The 20,057-nt window shown below is 44.3% G+C and overlaps 1 protein-coding gene across 1 annotated transcript; it reads right to left on the reverse strand.

Annotated features, from left to right (window-relative positions):
* Positions 1–304: 304 nt before the first annotated feature.
* LOC143703143 (uncharacterized) lies at positions 305–9,768 on the reverse strand. The gene is made up of 3 exons (XM_077197253.1): positions 9,424–9,768; positions 4,100–4,897; positions 305–3,954 (listed from the first exon to the last, which is right to left on the reverse strand). The coding sequence occupies exons 1-3, from the start codon at positions 9,766–9,768 to the stop codon at positions 3,337–3,339; spliced, it is 1,761 nt and encodes a 586-aa protein (XP_077053368.1). The 3' UTR covers positions 305–3,336.
* Positions 9,769–20,057: the final 10,289 nt, after the last annotated feature.

A 20,057-nucleotide genomic window follows, 5' to 3' on the forward strand; every position in this document is an offset into this window, starting at 1 on the left:
GCCCAATAGTACATTAGAAATTAGGAAGAGCCAGGCCACCCAATTGTTTTGTCTTCTGCAGAATGCCTTTCCTGAGCTTTGGAGTTTTTTTTATTCAAGAGAAACTTAGAAATAGAGCTATCAAGTGCAACAAAAAAGGACTTTGGAATAAAAATAGAAGTACACTGAAATAAATATAAAGATTTCGGGAGCACGCTCATCTTAATACAATTAACCCTACCAATCAGGAATGTAGGAAGAAGAGACCAACTATTAAAATCCTGTGCAAGACGATTAAACAACGGAAAAAAATGGTCATCAAATAGTTCTGAAAAGCTTTTTGTCACATTTATGTCAAAATAATCCAAGGCAGCCGTGTTGATAGGCATTAATTCACTTTTGGTAAGATTTAATTTATAGCCTGAAATTAGGCCAAAATCTTTTAGCAAATTCAGCACCAAGGGAATAGAGGTGCCAGGATCGGACACCTATAACAAAAGATCATCCGCATATAAGGATAGCTTATGCGCCAACCCTCCCCTTTGTATGCCAGCTATCGCACTAGATCTTAGAGCAATTGCCAAAGGCTCCATAGCTATTGCAAACAGCAGCGGGTGAAAGTGGGCAGCCTTGTCTAGTCCGGCGACCAAGGGAGAAATACTCAGAGTAGTTATTGTTTGTTCGTACACAGGCCAAGGGAGACGTATATAAGAGCCTAATCCAAGCTATAAATTGGTCGGGAAAACCAAATTTCCCCACTGTGTAAAACAAATAGTGCCACCCGACTCTCAAATGCCTTCTCAACATCCATGGAAATAACTAATTCTGGAGATTCATTCAAAGAAGAAGAGTAAAGAATATTCAAAAGGCGTCTAATATTATGAAAAGAGTGTCTGTTTTTAATAAACCTTGTTTGGTCTGGAGAAATTATGTTCGGAAGAACCGTCTCCAGAAGCCTCACTAGGACTTTAGCTAATAATTTTATGTCTGAACAAAGTAAGGAGATGGGGCGATATTTACTACACTGAAGGATCTTTATCTTTCTTGAGAATTAGAGAAATAATAGCCTGCCGTAAAGAGTGATGGAGGATACCTGAGCTGTAAGACTCATTAAACATATTAAGCAAAGAGGTGATAATTTGTCAGAGAATGTCTTCAATAATTCTGCAGGAAAGCCATCAGGCCCTGGGCATTTACCATTCTGCATTAGAATAAGAGCAGTCTTAATTTCATCTAAAGTGAGAGGGGCTACAAAATTTGAGGAGATATCAAAATCAATGCAAGGGACATTTAGGGAACTGAAAAAGATATCAAATTGAGTCTCTTCAGCCATGTTTTTCGAGGTACATAAGGAGGCGTAGAAGTTTCTGAACTTGCCATTAATAGTAAGTGGATGATCCGAAGACCCAATTGAGATTGAGATTTGAGTAATGAGGTGTGAGGCAGCAGACTGACGCAACTGATGGGCAAGCAATTTACTCGATTTATCACCGAATTCATAGTAATTGCAACAAGTCTTATGCAGAGCTTCAGTTGCCTCATTTGTAGCAAGTAAATCAAACTAAGAGATCGGAGCTTGGATAATTAACATAGTAAGACAGCAGGTCTGTCAATTAAAAAGATTAGCTCTCCTTTCATTCATCACTTTTCTCTTGTAAGCTGAATATAAAATAATTTCTCCCCTTAAATAAGGCTTACATGCCTCCCAAATTGTCTTAGCTGAAACGTCCACAGTAATATTTGTATAAATAAAAAGTTAGTTCCGACGATCGTTAATAACCACTATAAAATCGGAATCATTAAGCATTAAGGAGTTAAAGCCAGGTCGAATGTAACAGCAGCATTGTTTGAAATAACAATAGTATTGTTTATACATAAGCTAGCCAATCGAAGTTATTTATTGTCAACCAGAAAATAGTCAATTTTCTGCGGGAGAAAGAACGATGAACGGGTGAAAAGAAAGAAAGCGGTTTTGTGTTGGAGTTAAAAAAGCGCCACAAATCAGAAACCGCATATTGCTCCATAAATAGCTGGACATTCTTGCTGGATTTAGACTGCGCCTAGGGCCTAGATGAGGAGCGATCTAGAAAAGGGTCTAAACAGCAGTTAAGATCCCCACCCAGAATTAGTTGGCGGGAATGCAAATCAGGGAGGGAAAACAGAACTTTTTGGAAAAAAGTCTCACCATCCCAATTAGGACCACATTGGCCAAAATCAAGCAAACTCCATTGATCTGTCAAAAACAGCAATCAGTTGAGGCAGTAATCTTCAAAGATACGGATCTTATGTCCTTCATACAGCAGCTCACCCTTTTTGCGAGAATCACGGATGACCAGGTCTTTCCCTTAAAAGCGATGAAATCACAGAATGACAGGTCGCGGTCTCTGCCCAGGCGCGCTGGTTTAGGTGCGAGCCTACGATGAGCTCTGTCCAGCTCAGGTGGCGAGGCTATCACCTGAGATCCAAGGACATCCACCAGAACTTGAGCCACTCATTATCCTTCTGGAGCCTCAAACACGTAGCTTCGACTTGCTCAAGCTGTTAACTAATTTCAGTAGTGCCAGACTCAACATTAACGATGCGAAGATCATGATCTGCCACAGTGGACTGAATGTTATCTAGCTTGGTTGCCAAGCTTTCGAAAGGTGCTTTGAAGTCTGTGGCGATCGAGGCACTGAGATTGTCATGTAAAGCACTGATCTCAGCTACCGTAATGCTAGCACCCATTGTAGAGGTGCCTTCTCTGTCTTTATCAACCTGTTTGCCCTTTCCTATGCCCATTTCACAAGTGATTGAAGTCACGAAACAATTAATAAACAAATGCTGACAGATGGCAACGAAAATGCTGAGGTTTAAATTGGAAAACACTGAAATGTTTTGGGAACGAGCTGTGCACACGTATATAGGCGCCATATACGGAAACCCCAACCATTCAATCTTTCTGAAAAAACAAACGTTTCCCTTAGACATGACACATAAGCCCTCTATAACACACACATTACAACATAGACTTAGGGTACGTTTACACGACAACAATATGCTTAAAACAGAGAAGTTTTTCTTTTGAGTTTTCCACGTACAGACGACACCATTGTCAAAACGATCCGCATTCACATGGATCAGGTAAACTACTAAAAATGCTGTATTCTGCTGCCAGACCATTAGCAGGCGATGAAACACTATAGACTTAACACGTAATACGCACGTGCATGATGTCATCGTCTTCAGAGATTCACGTTTTTTTTTGTTTACACGGAGACCTTTTTCAAAAGATTGCGTTTTCAGGTATCAAAAACGCCGTTGTCATATAAACGAACAGCCAAAACGGTGTCGTGAAAACAGTCCCTTAGCCTAAGTCTAGATTAACCCCGGATACATTTGAAAACGGCATTTTCGTTTTGCGTTTCTGAGAGGCAGAAACACTGAGAGGCAGAAATGCTGAGCGGCAGAAACGCTGAGCGACAGAAACGGCAGAAAGGCTGAGCAGCAGAAAAACTGAGAGGCAGAAACACTGAGCGGCATAAACACTGAGGGGCAGAAACACTGAGAGGCACAAACACTGAGAGGGAGAAACACTGAGCTGCAGAAACACTGAGGGGCAGAAACACTGAGGGGCAGAAACACTGAGAGGCAGAAACACTGACAGGTAGAAACACTGAGCGACAGAAACACTGAGGTGCAGAAACACTTACAGGGAGAAACACTGAGCGGCAGAAACACTGAGCAGCAGAAACACTGAGAGGCAGAAACACTGAGCGGCAGAAACACTGAGAGGCAGAAACACTGAGCGGCAGAAACACTGAGAAGCAGAAACACTGAGAGGCATAAACACTGAGGGGCAGAAACACTGAGAGGCAGAAACACTGAGCGGCAGAAACACTGAGAATCAGAAACACTGAGAGGCAGAAACACTGAGAGGCAGAAACACAGAGGGGCAGAAACACAGAGGGGCAGAAACACCGAGGGGCAGAAACACTGAGGGGCAGAAACACCGAGAGGCGGAAACACCGAGGGGCAGAAACACCGAGGGGAAGAAACACTGAGGGGCAGAAACACTGAGGGGCAGAAACACTGAGCGTCAGAAACACTGAGGGGCAGAAACACAGAGGGGCAGAAACACTGAGAGGCAGAAACACTGAGAGGCAAAACACTGAGAGGCTGAAACACTTAGCGGCAGAAATACTGAGGGGCAGAAACACTGAGAGGCAGAAACACTGAGGGGCTGAAACACTGAGGGGCAGAAACACAGAGGGGCAGAAACACTGAGGTGCAGAAACACTGAGGGGGAGAAACACTGAGAGGCAGAAACACTGAGAGGCAGAAACACTGAGAGGCAGAAACACTGAGGGGCAGAAACACTGAGGGGCAGAAACACTGAGAGGCAGAAACACTGAGGGGCAGAAACACTGAGGGGTAGAAACACTGAGCGGCAGAAACACCGAGGGGCAGAAACACTGAGCAGCAGAAACAATGAGAGGCAGAAACACTGAGCGGCAGAAACACTGAGAGGCAGAAACACTGAGCGGCAAAAACACTGAGGGGCAGAAACACTGAGGGGCAGAAACACTGAGAGGCAGAAACACTGAGGGGCAGAAACACCGAGGGGCAGAAACACCGAGACACAGAAACACTGAGAGGCAGAAAAACTGAGGGGCAGAAACACTGAGAGGCAGAAACACTGAGAGGCAGAAACACTGAGTGGCAGAAACACTGAGGGGGAGAAACACTGAGAGGCAGAAACACTGAGAGGCAGAAACACTGAGGGGCAGAAACACTGAGGGGCAGAAACACTGAGGGGCAGAAACACTGAGGGGCAGAAACACTGAGAGGCAGAAACACTGAGGGGCAGAAACACTGAGGGGTAGAAACACTGAGCGACAGAAACACTGAGGTGCAGAAACACTGAGCGACAGAAACACTGAGGGGCAGAAACACTGACAGGGAGAAACACTGAGGGGCAGAAACACTGAGGGGCAGAAACACTGAGGGGCAGAAACACTGAGCAGCAGAAACACTGAGGGGGGGAAACACTGAGAGGCAGAAACACTGAGCGGCAGAAACACTGAGAGGCAGAAACACTGAGAGGCAGAAACACTGAGAGGCGAAACACTGAGAGGCTGAAACACTTAGCGGCAGAAACACTGAGGGGCAGAAACACTGAGAGGCAGAAACACTGAGAGGCGAAACACTGAGAGGCTGAAACACTTAGCGGCAGAAACACTGAGAGGCAGAAACACTGAGGGGCTGAAACACTGAGGGGCAGAATCACAGAGGGGCAGAAACACTGAGGTGCAGAAACACTGAGGGGGAGAAACAGTGAGAGGCAGAAACACTGAGAGGCAGAAACACTGAGAGTCAGAAACACTGAGGGGCAGAAACACTGAGGGGCAGAAACACTGAGGGGCAGAAACACTGAGAGGCAGAAACACTGAGGGGCAGAAACACTGAGAGGCAGAAACACTGAGAGGCAGAAACACTGAGGGGCAGAAACACTGACGGGTAGAAACACTGAGCGACAGAAACACTGAGGTGCAGAAACACTGAGCGACAGAAACACTGAGGGGCAGAAACACTGACAGGGAGAAACACTGAGCGGCAGAAACATCGAGGGGCAGAAACACTGAGCAGCAGAAACACTGAGGGGCAGAAACACTGAGAGGCAGAAACACTGAGCGGCAGAAACACTGAGAGGCAGAAACACTGAGGGGCTGAAACACTGAGGGGCAGAATCACAGAGGGGCAGAAACACTGAGGTGCAGAAACACTGAGGGGGAGAAACAGTGAGAGGCAGAAACACTGAGAGGCAGAAACACTGAGAGTCAGAAACACTGAGGGGCAGAAACACTGAGGGGCAGAAACACTGAGGGGCAGAAACACTGAGAGGCAGAAACACTGAGGGGCAGAAACACTGAGAGGCAGAAACACTGAGGGGCAGAAACACTGAGGGGCAGAAACACTGAGAGGAAGAAACACTGAGAGGCTGAAATACTGAGGGGCAGAAACACAGAGGGGCAGAAACACTGAGGTGCAGAAACACTGATGGGGAGAAACACTGAGAGGCAGAAACACTGAGAGGCAGAAACACTGAGAGGCAGAAACACTGAGAGGCAGAAACACTGAGGGGCAGAAACACTGAGGGGCAGAAACACTGAGAGGCAGAAACACTGAGGGGCAGAAACACTGAGGGGCAGAAACACTGAGAGGCAGAAACACTGAGGGGCAGAAACACTGAGGGGTAGAAACACTGAGCGACAGAAACACTGAGGTGCAGAAACACTGAGCGACAGAAAAACTGAGGGGCAGAAACACTGACAGGGAGAAACACTGAGCGGCAGAAACACCCAGGGGCAGAAACACTGAGCAGCAGAAACACTGAGGGGCAGAAACACTGAGAGGCAGAAACGCTGAGCGGCAGAAACACTGAGAGGCAGAAACACTGAGCGGCAGAAACACTGAGCGGCAGAAACACTGAGGGGCAGAAACACTGAGGGGCAGAAACACTGAGAGGCAGAAACACTGAGGGGCAGAAACACCGAGACACAGAAACACTGAGGGGCAGAAACACTGAGGGGCAGAAACACTGAGGGGCAGAAACACTGAGCGGTAGAAACACTGAGGGGTAGAAACACTGAGAGACAGAAACACTGAGGGGCAGAAACACTGAGGGGCAGAAACATTGAAAGGCAGAAACGCTGAGGGGCAGAAACACCGAGACACAGAAACACTGAGGGGCAGAAACACTGAGGGGCAGAAACACTGAGAGGCAGAAACACTGAGAGGCAGAAACACTGAGGGGCAGAAACACTGAGCGGTAGAAACACTGAGGGGTAGAAACACTGAGAGACAGAAACACTGAGGGGTAGAAACACTGAGAGACAGAAACACTGAGGGGCAGAAACACTGAGGGGCAGAAACATTGAAAGGCAGAAACACTTAGTGGCAGAAACACTGAGAGGCAGAAACACTGAGGGGCAGAAACACTGAGGGGCAGAAACACAGAGGGGCAGAAACACTGAGGTGCAGAAACACTGAGGGGGAGAAACACTGTGAGGCAGAAACACTGAGAGGCAGAAACACTGAGGGGCAGAAACACTGAGAGGCAGAAACACTGAGAGGCAGAAACACTGAGTGGCAGAAACACTGAGTGGCAGAAACACTGAGGGGCAGAAACACTGAGAGGCAGAAACACTGAGAGGCAGAAACACTGAGAGGCAGAAACACTGAGAGGCAGAAACACTGAGGGGCAGAAACACTGAGCGGCCGAAACACTGAGAGGCAGAAACACTGAGCGGCAGAAACACTGAGAGGCAGAAACACTGAGAGGCAGAAACACTGAGAGGCCGAAACACTGAGGGGCAGAAACACTGAGAGGCAGAAACACTGAGAGGCAGAAACACTGAGGGGCAGAAACACTGAGGGGCAGAAACACTGAGAGGCAGAAACACTGAGGGGCAGAAACACTGAGAGGCAGGGACTATCTATTGAAGGTTTTGATTGGTGTGTGATCAGTTTTGACTCTTATGGGCTGTTTATACAACACCGTTTTCAACTTAAAACTTGAAAACTTTTTATGCATTTTGGCTGTTCATTTACACGACAACAGCGTTTTCGGTGCCTGAAAACACAAACTTTTGAAAACATTTTTCAAAGTGCAAGTTTTTGAAACCGGTCTCCGTGTAAACAAAAAAAATTCTATCTCTGAAGACGATGACGTCATGCACATGCGTATTACATGTTCAGTCTATAGTGTTTCATCTAATGGCCGTTTTCGCAGATCCGTGTGAATGGGGACCATTTTGACTATAGTGTCGTCTGTACGCGGAAAAATCAAAGGAAAAACTTCTCCGTTTTAAGCATATCGTTGTCGTGTAAACATACCTTTAGAGTTTCCACCAGGGTTATTGTGTGCTAATTGAGGTGAAGCTGTTCTGACTTGAGTGAACAATATTGAATGCTAGTGCTTTCTCAATGATCACATGGTGTAGGTAATGAGAAATGAAGGGATTTGTTTGTAGAGTTTTGGAGTGACAGTTCAACAAATCTGATGTGTCAAAACAGGGGAATCGTGTTTATAGTTTAGGGAAATAGGTGTGCTTTTTGATAAACGGTATAAGTTCAATAGCCTGGTTATAGTGTTTAAGCAATCAAGAAAAAAAAGTAAACACGTATTTCTTTGCACTAAGTGTAAATAGTTGTTAGATGTTATTTATAATAATAATAATAATAACCTTTATTTTATAAAGCACCTTTAAAAGCAGCTTCTCAAAGCAATGTACACACAATGGACAATTGTTAAAAGAAAACACATCACATCACATCACAAAAACACACAAAAAAAACATCAACATGTAAATGCAAGTTTAAAAAAAGTATGTCTTAAGTTGACCTTTAAAAATGGCATAAGTCTGGGCTTCCCTAAGTTCAAGAGGCAGAGAATTCTAAAGGACAGATGCATAGAAGGAAAAAGCCCTGTCACCCATAGACTTTAAGCGAGTTTTAGGAACAACCAGCATGCTCGATTGTGAGGAGTGCAATCTGCGATTCGGAGTGAAGGGGTGTAACAGTTCAGCTAGATAATTTTGAGCCAGACCGTGCAAAGATTTGTATATAAGCATCATAATCTTAAAATCGACTCGGAACCTAACTGGGAGCCTTATAATTAGTGGAAATATTAGCAGTTACAATTTGCACTTCAGTGTTTTGTAGTACATTATAACAACATATTAATTTCATTAATTTATTTATTTATTTATATAGCACATTTAATGCAACCGCTGTTGCCCAAAGTGCTTCACAATCCCCAAAAACACAAAAATAATAGGAATACAGAGAGGAGAGAGAAATAAAAAAAATGAAACAAAAACGCTCAAAACATACACCAGGTAATGATAAAAACACCCACTATGAAGATGCCCAGAAAGTTTATAAAAGATGTGCTATAAACATTGACTTAAATTTCGGTAGTGACTTTACTGACCTTACAGAAAGAAGGAGATCATTCCAAAGTTTGGATGGATTATAAAATGCAAGCATACTTGAAAGGTAAGGAGGGGCAAAATTGTGTAAAGCCTTAAAAACAAGTAACAGGATCTTTGTAACGAGGTTAGATGTTAGGGGAAGAAGGAGGCGGGAACCGGCGAACATTTAAACAATTTAATAACAAAATAAAACAAATACAAAATGAAAGTAAAAGACAGCAGCCCCACACGGACGAGTGCTGTCACATATAACAGAACAAACACAACACAAGTCCAGGCCTGGCCTCTCTCGATCTCCACTGTCGTCGCTCCTCCATGAGAGGGGGACCGGACACGGTGGCTGCGGTACCTGGAGGGTATGGACAGACGAGGCGAGAGAAAAGGAGACGGAAGCATGAGGACCGACAGAGACGAGAGAGGGGAGAGAGGAAAAAAAATAAATCTTGGTCCGGTTCCCACAACGCACTGCCATCTGGCCCTCCACCAGCTGAGGGATCTTGTCCGTGGTGCCTGGTGGTGGCGCTGGATAGCCCTCGGTGGACAACTCGACACTCCTCCACCGCTTGGTGGACGGCGACGGCTCCTCCGGGTTTGGCCAGACGGCAGGAGTCCCCTGTTCCCTGCTCCTCTCCATCATGGCGGATGGCAGCAGGCTCCGGCCCACAGCGAACGCCGGCGACTCCTCCGCTCCCTCATGGATGGCAGCCGCCCCTCCAGCACCCAGGCGGCCGCCAGCGAGCTCGACCGCCCCCCCGGCAACTCCCTCTAGCGCACCACCTCGGGGTTCCAGGTGACGGACTCTACTCACCATGCTCGATGGCACCGCGGATTCCCCACAGCGGCGAGGGCCCTCTGACAGCGCGTTCCTCCTTCTGTAACGAGGTTAGATGTTACAGGAAGAAAGAGGCGGGAACCGGCGAACATTTAAACAATTTAATAACAAAATAAAACAAATACAAAATGAAAGTAAAAGGCAGCAGCCCCTCACGTACAACTGCTGTCACATATAACAAGACAAACACAACACAGGTCCAGGCCTGGCCTCTCTCGATCTCCACTGTTGTCGCTCCTCCTTTTATGCTTCTGCTGCTCCGTGAGAGATACGAGACCGGTGCGTCGCGCAGGAGTCGCTCATCAGTTATCACGCCACCGACCTCGTGCCGCTCTTTCACAGCCCTTGGCCACGTCCTGCTCGCCACAATCTTATAGATAGTTCGATCTCTAACTGGCAGCCATTTCAGCGATTATTAAAAACGGTGTAATTGACTCAAATTTCTTGGCTGACTTAAGCATTCTTGCAGCAGCATTCTGTATTTTTTGAAGACATGCCAATGCTTTGTTGTCAATTCCAATGTAAAGAAAGTTGCAATAGTATATTAGTAGTATATTCAGTGTTTATGATTATTTTTGTTAAAATGCTGCCATTCTGGGACATTGCTTGTCTCAATCCCAGAAGTCCTGTATTAAACCTGTTGGTCAGTAACTGAAGGGATCTGAGCGCAGTAACAATACGAGATGCTCACGTTACACCGATCCCATCAACAATACATACAGATTCAACTACACGTTAAAGCTGCACTGCAGGATTTCTGTTTTTGTCAAACAGCGATCCCTAGAGTCTCTGTAGAGCACTTGTATTTAGCGTTACTGTCGTAAATACAACTCAGGCAGAGCGTATCTTCATAATAATGAAGTAGCCTACCGCGTTAGGCTTACCTGAGCCTAAATGCCAGATGACATCAATAAAGTTATATGTACGTCGCATTATTTCGTAACCAATGTCCGTTATGATGTTGTTAGACATGATTATTGCAATTTATCATAATAGTTTGCAAATTGTGCTCATTTACACTATTTACAACGTGTAGGCTTATTTATGTCCTGATAATTATGTGAGATATTGACAACTGTTCTCATGATAATCGCAGGATTGAACTTTAACAGTGAAAGCCTGAGCGAGTGGGACTCTTGTCCGGTTCCTCGCGCTGTCAGATTCTCGTTACCTTTTTCTAGACTCTTCCGACCACGCTTTTCTTCAATTTTTTTTTCCGCCATTCTGAAAACGCAGGTCCGATGTTTACTCGTGTCTGACTCCTCGCTCGGTCAGTCTGCCGTTTCCTCTTTCTCTGGTCCTCCGACAATCCTTTCCTAGCTTTCTGCTTCTTATATGCCAGTTTAGCCATGACGATAGTTGTTCTTATAGCTAGCCGGATCTGGATGGGGCGTGTATGCGTGTAATGTGTGCAGTGCCGTAAAGCAATTCGTTACATCGCGAGAGCTGAAATCACGCGATACTTCCTGACAGCGGTCCGCCGGCCCAAAATTGCAAGTGTGGTTTTTCCACTCACAGGCACCAGAGGGGGGCGAGACGACCACCATTCAACCCGAAAAGAGTCATATAACCATTCCAATAACTCCGAAGCTGTTCAGTTAAGCTAAAAAAACTGCATAGTGCTGCTTTAAACACCTTATTCACACTTTTCAAGTATTTTTTTCATTTGTATTTCAAATAAACGGCTCTCTTAGCTGATATAAGATGAAAAAAGGGAGCAGATGATAGTTTTGTTAGAGATAAACAGGGACACATCTGTCCCCAAAGTAAAGCCGTTTCTATACACACATCATATTTTTTTTTTTTATTATGTGCACTAACACGAGAAAAACATATTGGTAGCCTAATAAAAGCTGATTTATCTTGGATAGGTTCATTTATGGGGCCAGACACGGACGAACAATCAAACTTGTTTTAAATCATTAAGCCTCCCTGTTAGTTCTGCAATGGCACAGCTAACTAAAAACTTAATTGTCACAATAGTTATAAGTGCACATATTTTATTTTTTACCGATGGCGGAGCAGCTGTGTTGTCGAACACATCAACACACTATTCTCAGCATTATGGGCGGATTAGTTCTTCACCGGGAATTCAGTTGTTAAACAGGGTTTCTGGCATTCACTTAAGCAAATATGGGCTTTGAGTTCTTTAATATTACTAAATAAATAATGCATTTCTTTTCACAGCGAGTAGTTCGAAACAAGTCTGTTTCCCAACAAAGCGTGATTGGTTGAAGCTAGAACATGCTACTATTGGGCTCAAGGGCTGGTGTTAAAACCTGCGTTTTGTTCGATCGGATCACAAGTAGATGAGGGAAACACATTCCCGTTTACATCTGGTGTTTTAATCCTTCTTTTTTGTCCACTTTCAACCACTTCTGTCCTGATTTCTTCGAGGGAGGGTCTATGGGAAGGTAAATATGTGGGTTTTTCAGATCTTTCAATCTAATGGACAATAAGCTCATGTAATTTACATATAAACACTATCGGAGATGACCAGCCAAACGCTGTGAGTGTGTTAGACATCAGGAATGGAGAGAGAACATTGTGCTTGGTACGTTTTCCATCTTCAAACCAAACTTGAGTCTTCAGTCGACAGAGTTTAAATCCCGTCTGGCTATCGCTCTTCCCATAATGTTCCCACATTAGATCAGTAGACGGAGAGAAGACGGGCTTTAGTGGCTGTTTGAACAGATTCGATCACATGAGTGCTTACAGTATGAAAGCAATCTACCTCTGGAAGTGGCATGTGAAACTGGACAAGCTCAAAATGTTTCAGACCCGTTTACACCTGTATTTATCGTCGTCCACTTGTAATCCAATCGACCAAAACGCATCTTAATACCAGGTGCAAACATGGCCACTGTGTCCGTTATCTTATTGGCTTGAGTAGACGGTGGTGAAGTCCAGATATTTGTGGATTTTCCAAAAACGCCGCACTCATATTATTTATGAATGGGAGAAAGTGCGAAGTGCAAAATGGCCGTCTAAATTAAAAGCCAATCATTGATTGATAAAAGTCATCGTGGCAGGTGAATTGCCGCTGATGTCACTACTAGCCGTTTGTCTGCTGTCTGTTAGCGTCACGTCACCTCAGCTAATCGCCTCGCTGCACATTTTCGTTTATCCGGGAGTAAAGCTGACAAGATGGCGACCGCCTGCTCCGAAAAATGCTCTTCAGAAACACTACAAGTGACGTCACGGATACTACGTCCATATTTTTTTTACAGTCTATGGTTATGGTTAGGGTTTTTAGTGTGGCTGGACGTCAAGCTCCACCCATTAGCTCTAATTGTATAAACGTGCAGCAGCCGCACACACACGTTACTCACCCGTCGTGTGTGGTCGGTGGACTGCAGGAATGATGAGATGATGAGGACGGTTTCGACAGGTGTGTCAGTGCAGATCCCTTTAGAAAGTGTTTCTGGCACACATGCTTTCAGCTGACGCTCCTGCGGGACGCCACCTCTCCTTGCGATCACTGGACAGTTCAGCCCGCACTGCATTCTGGGGGATTTACAACAGTGAATGCCTTATAACCGGTACTTTGATTTCATCATATTTAATTTAATATTAAAGCAACAGAACTTAAATTACATCCAGTTTTTTAGCCACTAAGCGCATGAGGGTAAATCACATAATTAAATCTCCATCACATGATTTCATAGGTGTTTGATACACTATGAGCAGTGAGAACTGTCCGTCTTGAATGCACTTATTTCACTACACTGACCGCAGTCATCTACTCTCGCCTACTTTCAAGACATCTCAAATGAGCCTGGTGGTTTTTAGTTGATGACCACAAGAACATGTGAACTGCAAACCAATGCTTCACTATTAGTCTTGTTAGATGAACCACCTGGTAAACTCAAATTCTCTGCAGCTACATCTGAAATTGCAAACTTCCCTACTTTATAGTAGCTGAAAAACTATATGTGACCAGAGTAGTGTATCTGAATTCACAGTTCTCATAAAAGAGCACCAGGATGACCTACTACTACTTCTGAAGTGTGCACACAATAAACACTTCACTATCCCATGAGGCCACGGGAGAGGATTTATGAATGACACTGAAGCGACGCAACTGATGTTGGTAGATCACATGATAATGACAACATGGCGGATGTAGTACTTATTCAGCTATACTAGCAGTTATTCAAAATAAGTCCCTAGTCAGGAGAGTGTGCGATTTCTATGATTATCTGTTTGTTTTTGTTGTTTTTGTTACTGATTGAAATTAAATATATTAATTTTAAAGGCCATTAAAGGGTTAGAATAAACCATACATTTTTCTACATATAAGTTGGAGTAAAGATTTAAAGTCTTTGACTCGATTAAGTTATTTAGTAGATCACTTCAAGAGCAAATTTAACGTATGTGAGCAAGAAAATTACACTTTAAACTCTGGCTCCCTGATTAAAGCTTTATTATGTAATCATTCTCAAAACTAAATCAGTGTTAGGTGACATTATGCTTTCTTTTTCAGAAGGAAAAGAGACAGTAGTCTGATGTAATATTTTCTTCTCTTTGTCCTAGCTTTAACTTTGTCTTTTTTTTTATCATTGACCGTGTTAAACTGTGTAAAAAAAGTGACTCAACTACTGAAAAGACTCAACTCTTCTGTTCTATTTTTAATTATTAACATTTATTTAACTATGTTAACATTTTCTTTCAACCGATAGTGATCTAGAATCAACATTATTTTCTAACCTATAACGATTTTTTTGTTGTTGTCGGAATTTCAGCATTTTCAACATTAACATATCATATTGTAACATTGTTTCAATCACATCACCATTAATTGTATTATGTTAACTTGCATTGATTTATAAGCATTGATTTTCAACATACTTTCACTTTCAACATTAACTGAGGGTACAAAAGTGATTATGAACAAACAGCACTTTGATGTTAGTTCAGTTCCATTAATGTTGATGCATCAACATGGACTTTCAGCATTGTTTCAATGATTACTTGAAATCTGGGATATGATCAGTGAGCGAAAACAGGGTTCATGAGAAGTCCAGGATAAAACAGCTGCAAGATAGAAATACATTTTATTAATTATTAAGGATTCACATTTGGAAAGATAAACAAAATATATTTATAGGAATATTTCAGGAAGTTCGTTTGCATGATAAATTATGTTAATGCTGAAACTATGGTGTGTTGTTTTAAATCACTTGAGAACCCTTAAAAGTAGTATAGTCTGCATTCTCGTGAGGTCTGTAGGTCTGAACGCTGCTATTGGAAACACCTGAGCCGTAATAAGTAGAACGCAGAAGTAGAAGTGCAAGTAGTCCGTTTTTAAGTATTTTTAGTAAAAGATAATGCTTTAATGCTACAATGGATAATGCAAATGCAACAATGCGATATAAGCGGGTCACCTGCCATAGGATCTCACGACAATTCAACTGAAATGACGAACTCATGGCCATGACCAGTTACGCATTACTTGTTCCTGTTATCTCAGGGAACAGAGGTAACGTTAGTAACCGAGCACGTTCCCTATTGATACGGTTCACTCGTACTGCATCACTAGATGCTATGGGAACCCAATCCAATAGCGCAATGCTATAACTAAAGAAGACAACCGTTCTAAGACCCTAGCCCAAGACACTTGAAGATAAGGGTCCTTAAGGCAGCCAGGCTAAGATAGGGCGAGGCGTTCGCCTGAGATTAAGGGGCCTAGACCACTAGGTCAGAGCACAGAGGGAAAGAGTTCTAGGGGATTGAGCTCGCGTACAGGTCAAAGCCCAGCTAAACAGATAGAACCCATGCTTGAAGAGCGGGGACGTCCAAATGATAAAATCTGGCGAAGGTAGACGGCGAGGACCAGCCGGCCGCCACACAGATGTCTCCAATGGATTTTCTGCTGGACCGCGCCCAGGAGGAGGCCATGCCTCTAGTGGAGTGGGCCTTCACTCTGATGGGGCATTGGAGGCAATTGCGTCCACTATCCAGTGGGATAATATTTGCTTCTTAACCAGATGCCTTTTGGTGCGACCCTGAAGCACACAAAGAGCTGATCTGACTGCCTGAACTGGGCAGAGCACTCGATATATACTCCTAAGGCCCTAAGCAGACAGAGTAAGTGCAACACTTGATCATCCTCTGAAACGGGAAGAGCAGAGAGAGTAATGACCTGTGCTTTGAACGGAGTAGAGAGCACCTTAAGTATATAGCCGTTCCTTGGTTTGAAGACGACTTTTCAGTTGTGAGGCCCAAACTCAAAACAAGATGCACTATCAGAGACGTGCTTGGAAGTCACCCATTCCCTTGACCGTTGCTAGGGCTAGTCGGAGGGCGATCTTTAGCGAAAAGGGCCGTAGCCTGACCGACTGAAGCGGCTCGAAGAGGCTCAACAGGTCCAATGTTGGAACAATAAGGGGGCGAGGTAGGTTCAGAAAACTGGTCCCCTTCAGAAAACGAATAACTAAGTCGTTCCTGCCTATATAATGGTCGGCCACAGGAGCCTGGTTTGCTGCTATGAACTTTGAGCGTGGAAGGGGTGTGTCCCCTGCCCAGCAGCTCTTGCAGGGAAAGACAGTACCAGTGAGACATCACAGGATGTTGGGTCTTAACTCTTTACTGCGCAAAACCACACACAGACCACTTAACAACATAGAGGCATCTAGAGGACAGAGCTTTAGCCTCAGAGATAGTGTTCAGGAGGAGAGTTAACAGGGAGGTCCGTAGGCTCCTACCGATGGGGGCCAGACACTGAGGGCCCACAACTCAGGTTGGGGGTGCCAAATTGTTCCATTCCCCTGGGAAAGGAGGTCCTCGTGGACATGAGGATGCTGTCAGCAGCTTCATCCGCTCGGGGAACCAAGACTCGGGTTTCGCCAGAGAGGGGCTACCAGAAGGACTGCGCATCTGTCCTCCCTGATCCTTCTGACCTGAGGGAGCAGTGCGCCCGAGGGAAAGGTATATAGGGGAAGGCTGGGCCATTTGTGGGTCAGTGAGAGTTGTCTTCTGGTGCAAAGAGGTCGACCTCTGCCTTCCCGGAGATACTCCAAATTCTGAGAACCATCTGGGGATGGAGGGTCCATTCCCCTGGGAACACATTTCCCCAGAACAGCATGTCTGCCCATTGGTTCAGTCTGCCCGGCATGTGCACTGTTCTCTTTGAGCACAGGTTGCATTGTGCCCATAAGAGGAAGCATCTCACTAGAGCGCACAGAGGCCTCGGTCTGAGTCCATCTTGGTGGTTTATGTAGGACACCACAATCATGTTGTCTGAGCGGACTAAGACATGGTGCCCTTGCAGGTCTGGGAGGAAGGTTTTGAGGGTCAGAAGCCCCGACTTTGAAAGACTCAGCAAGCCACTGGATAGCCACAGCGCACTCCAGTGTGAGCTTGACCCACATTTGGGCCGAATCGAAAACTGCTCCCAGGAAGGCAATTCGCTAGCTGGAAAACAGAGAGCTCTTGTCTAAGTAGCTCCTGAGTCCCAGGTGTTCCAAATGGCTGAGGAGCAAGGATCTGTGAGTGTCTTGCTCGATCTCGGACTGGGCAAATACGAGCCAATCGTCAAGGTAATTCAGGATCACACTCCATTCTATCTCCGAGGGCAGAGGGCTGCATCCATGGGCCCAAATAATATTCAACAATATTATTGATCTGCCTGCATTGACACCATTATATGAGAACTGAACTGAGCTGAATGATGACGTCAAGGTTTATCGGAGTGGCTATAGATATAAATGGACTAAATTAATAATTTTTTTACAACAAAAATAAACCATCATTGAACTTACTTAAGCTGTTTATGTTGTTTTAATTGTGCTTTATAAATAAATTAAATTATTGAAATTAAGCTGGACTGTGACTCTTTCTTCTAAAAAAAAAATGTTGTTACATTATTTTCCTGTTAACTCTGTAGAGCTGCTTTGAACAATTAGTATTGTAAAAAGCACTATATAAATAAAGGTGACCTGACACTGACATGCATTTTGTGAATGTGCGCGTGCCAGAGACAGTCCGAATGGAAGGACAGTATACTGAAAAGCCACTCCCTTGAACGCGAATCTCAAAAAGGTCTGTGATGGGGAGCTATCTTGATATGATGTAGCCTAGACTTCTTTCAGATCCACTGAGAATAACCAATCCCCTGGGCATACTTGCAAGAGGATTTGTCTCAATGTTAGCATCTTGAACGGCTGTTTCATCAAGGCGCAGTTCAGATGTCTGAGATCGCGGATGGTTTCTCCCAAGGTTTTTTTCTCCATTCTGTCACCTAATGGAGTTTAGGTTCCTTGCCAGTGTCGCCTGTGCCGTGCTTGGTTGGGGACAAATAATATCCAGCAATATTACTGATTTTACTGTACTGACACTATTGGATGAGAACTGAACTGAGCTGGATGTTGAAATCATTGTTTTCTACAGAGCGGCTTTATAGCTGTTCACTGCTTCACTTGCTAGATTGGGAAACCAACAACATAGGCCATTTGCAACTAGCCCATTGTAAACGGAACAATATTTTGCGCTGGTGTGGATGCTAATATAGTTGTGTTTACAGTTATCATTCTTGGTGTGAACACATTCTCTGTTTTTTTTAATAGTAGTGAATTAAGCTTACTTTTTTGTTGGGGATTTAAATTTGGTTGCATCAGTGTCGGCAAACCTAACCCACACAGAGCATTGCATCAGCCATTCAGTGCTGTGTAAAAGTGGCATTGTGTTGAGCTGAATCACATCAATGCAGGCAGTGTGACAGCACCTCTGTGGGCAGAGATCCAGTGCGTTCTGGAGAGGAGAGGAGAGTGACACAGCTACAGAGTGTCCAACACATGCTCTTCTACTGGCTGTGCATCTATATATTGCTTGACATTAGTTTTGTATGCAGATATTAATTGTGTATTATTTGAGTTGTGCTAGAGTCAAGGAAAACCAGGCAACATAAGCCCAACATACTCCTTAAATGATTGTTGGTTTAACTTAAAAAAGTAAGTAACCTGGTTGCCTTAAATATTCAAGTTCATTGAAATTAATATAATGAAGGAAATTGATTTAATCAACAGAAACGTCCGACCACTTCACATGCTTTAAGCTTTGACTCAATTGCAAAATTAAATAATGACACTTCAAATGCAGTACCAAAAATAAATCATATAGAAAATGATGTTTACCCATTAGTGTTTCTAAAAGGCAATTGTACTTCAGAAGAAAGAAAGAAGTTGTACAGTACTCACATGGGTCATGCAGTTCCCTCTCTGGTGTGTGGACGTGGAGGAGACGTGTCATTCGAGGGATCTGACACTGACCATCATTCAAACCACTGTGACTGTGGACCATTGACAATAATACGTGTGTGTGTGTGTGTGTGTGTGTGTGTGTGTGTGTGTGTGTGTGTGTGTGAGAGAGAGAGAGAGAGAGAGAGAGAGATGGGGCAAGTGTTTTCTACTTTTGTTCACAAGCTAGCTATAGCAATATACGGTATAACATAATATAAAATAATTATTCTCAATTGTGCATGAAACATACTTTACTTTTGGTACTAAGTACACTGTTATAGTTCCAGGTTAATATTTGCATTACTTTCACAGTAATTTCCCAGTAGAACTTCTCTTGTATCTAATGCACTCTTAGAGTTCCCTTTCCGAGGGAACTCGGACTGCATCGAATGACACTTTGGGGGAACGCCCCTCAGCGTAGCGCCTCTGAAGTATGAATGAAACTAAGCCAATCTCTGATTGGTGTTGCGTCATGACGTAATGTGTGACGGCATACAAGCGGAAGCTATAAAGGACGCCGGCACACATGAGATGTCAGCTTTCTGTTCTTCAGCAAAGCGCTCTTTGTTTGACTTGTCTGTCTTATTTGGTGTTGTCTGTCACAAAACATTACAACTATATATATATATAAATATAATGGCGAGCCCAAGTTTCACTCGGTGTGTGCATCCCTGCCCTCGTTATATCACAGGTGGGGACACGCATCGTTTGTGTACACATTGTTTGGGAGTGCGCGAGGGTAGCTCTCGAGGGGGCTTTTTGCGAGGATTGTGAAAGACTTCCAATCCGTGTGCTGCGCTCCTGCCTGGCCATTTTTAATGAGGATGGTCAGGCTCGCGAGCCCCGTGGTGCGGGACCCATGTCTGCTGAGGCGGTGCGACAACGCTCTTCATGGGGCTCGCAAATGGATTTGACAGGGGATCTCGAGACTGCTGAGGCACATTCTCGGGATTCCTCTGTCAGTTCTGATGTTCTCCCATCTTGCGCGGAACCCACCCCGCGGCTTCTTCCGCGCGAGTGGAGGACCCG

Source organism: Siphateles boraxobius, unplaced genomic scaffold (genome assembly GCF_051911475.1).
Source record: "Siphateles boraxobius isolate OS27281-9 unplaced genomic scaffold, OSU_SipBor_1 38, whole genome shotgun sequence".
Taxonomy (NCBI): domain Eukaryota; kingdom Metazoa; phylum Chordata; class Actinopteri; order Cypriniformes; family Leuciscidae; genus Siphateles; species Siphateles boraxobius.

What these genes read in the sequence shown, in the direction of transcription:
- LOC143703143 (XM_077197253.1), bottom strand. Translation starts at nt 9,768, where the DNA reads ATGGTGAGTAGAGTCCGTCACCTGGAACCCCGAGGTGGTGCGCTAGAG. An exon ending in TGGTGGAGGGCCAGATGGCA is followed by an intron (nt 4,898 to 9,423) that starts GTGCGTTGTGGG and finishes TCTGCCCCTCAG; the next exon opens with TGTTTCTGTCGCTCAGTGTT. An exon ending in CTCAGTGTTTCTGCCTCTCA is followed by an intron (nt 3,955 to 4,099) that starts GTGTTTCTGCCC and finishes TCTGCCCCTCAG; the next exon opens with TGTTTCTGCCCCTCGGTGTT.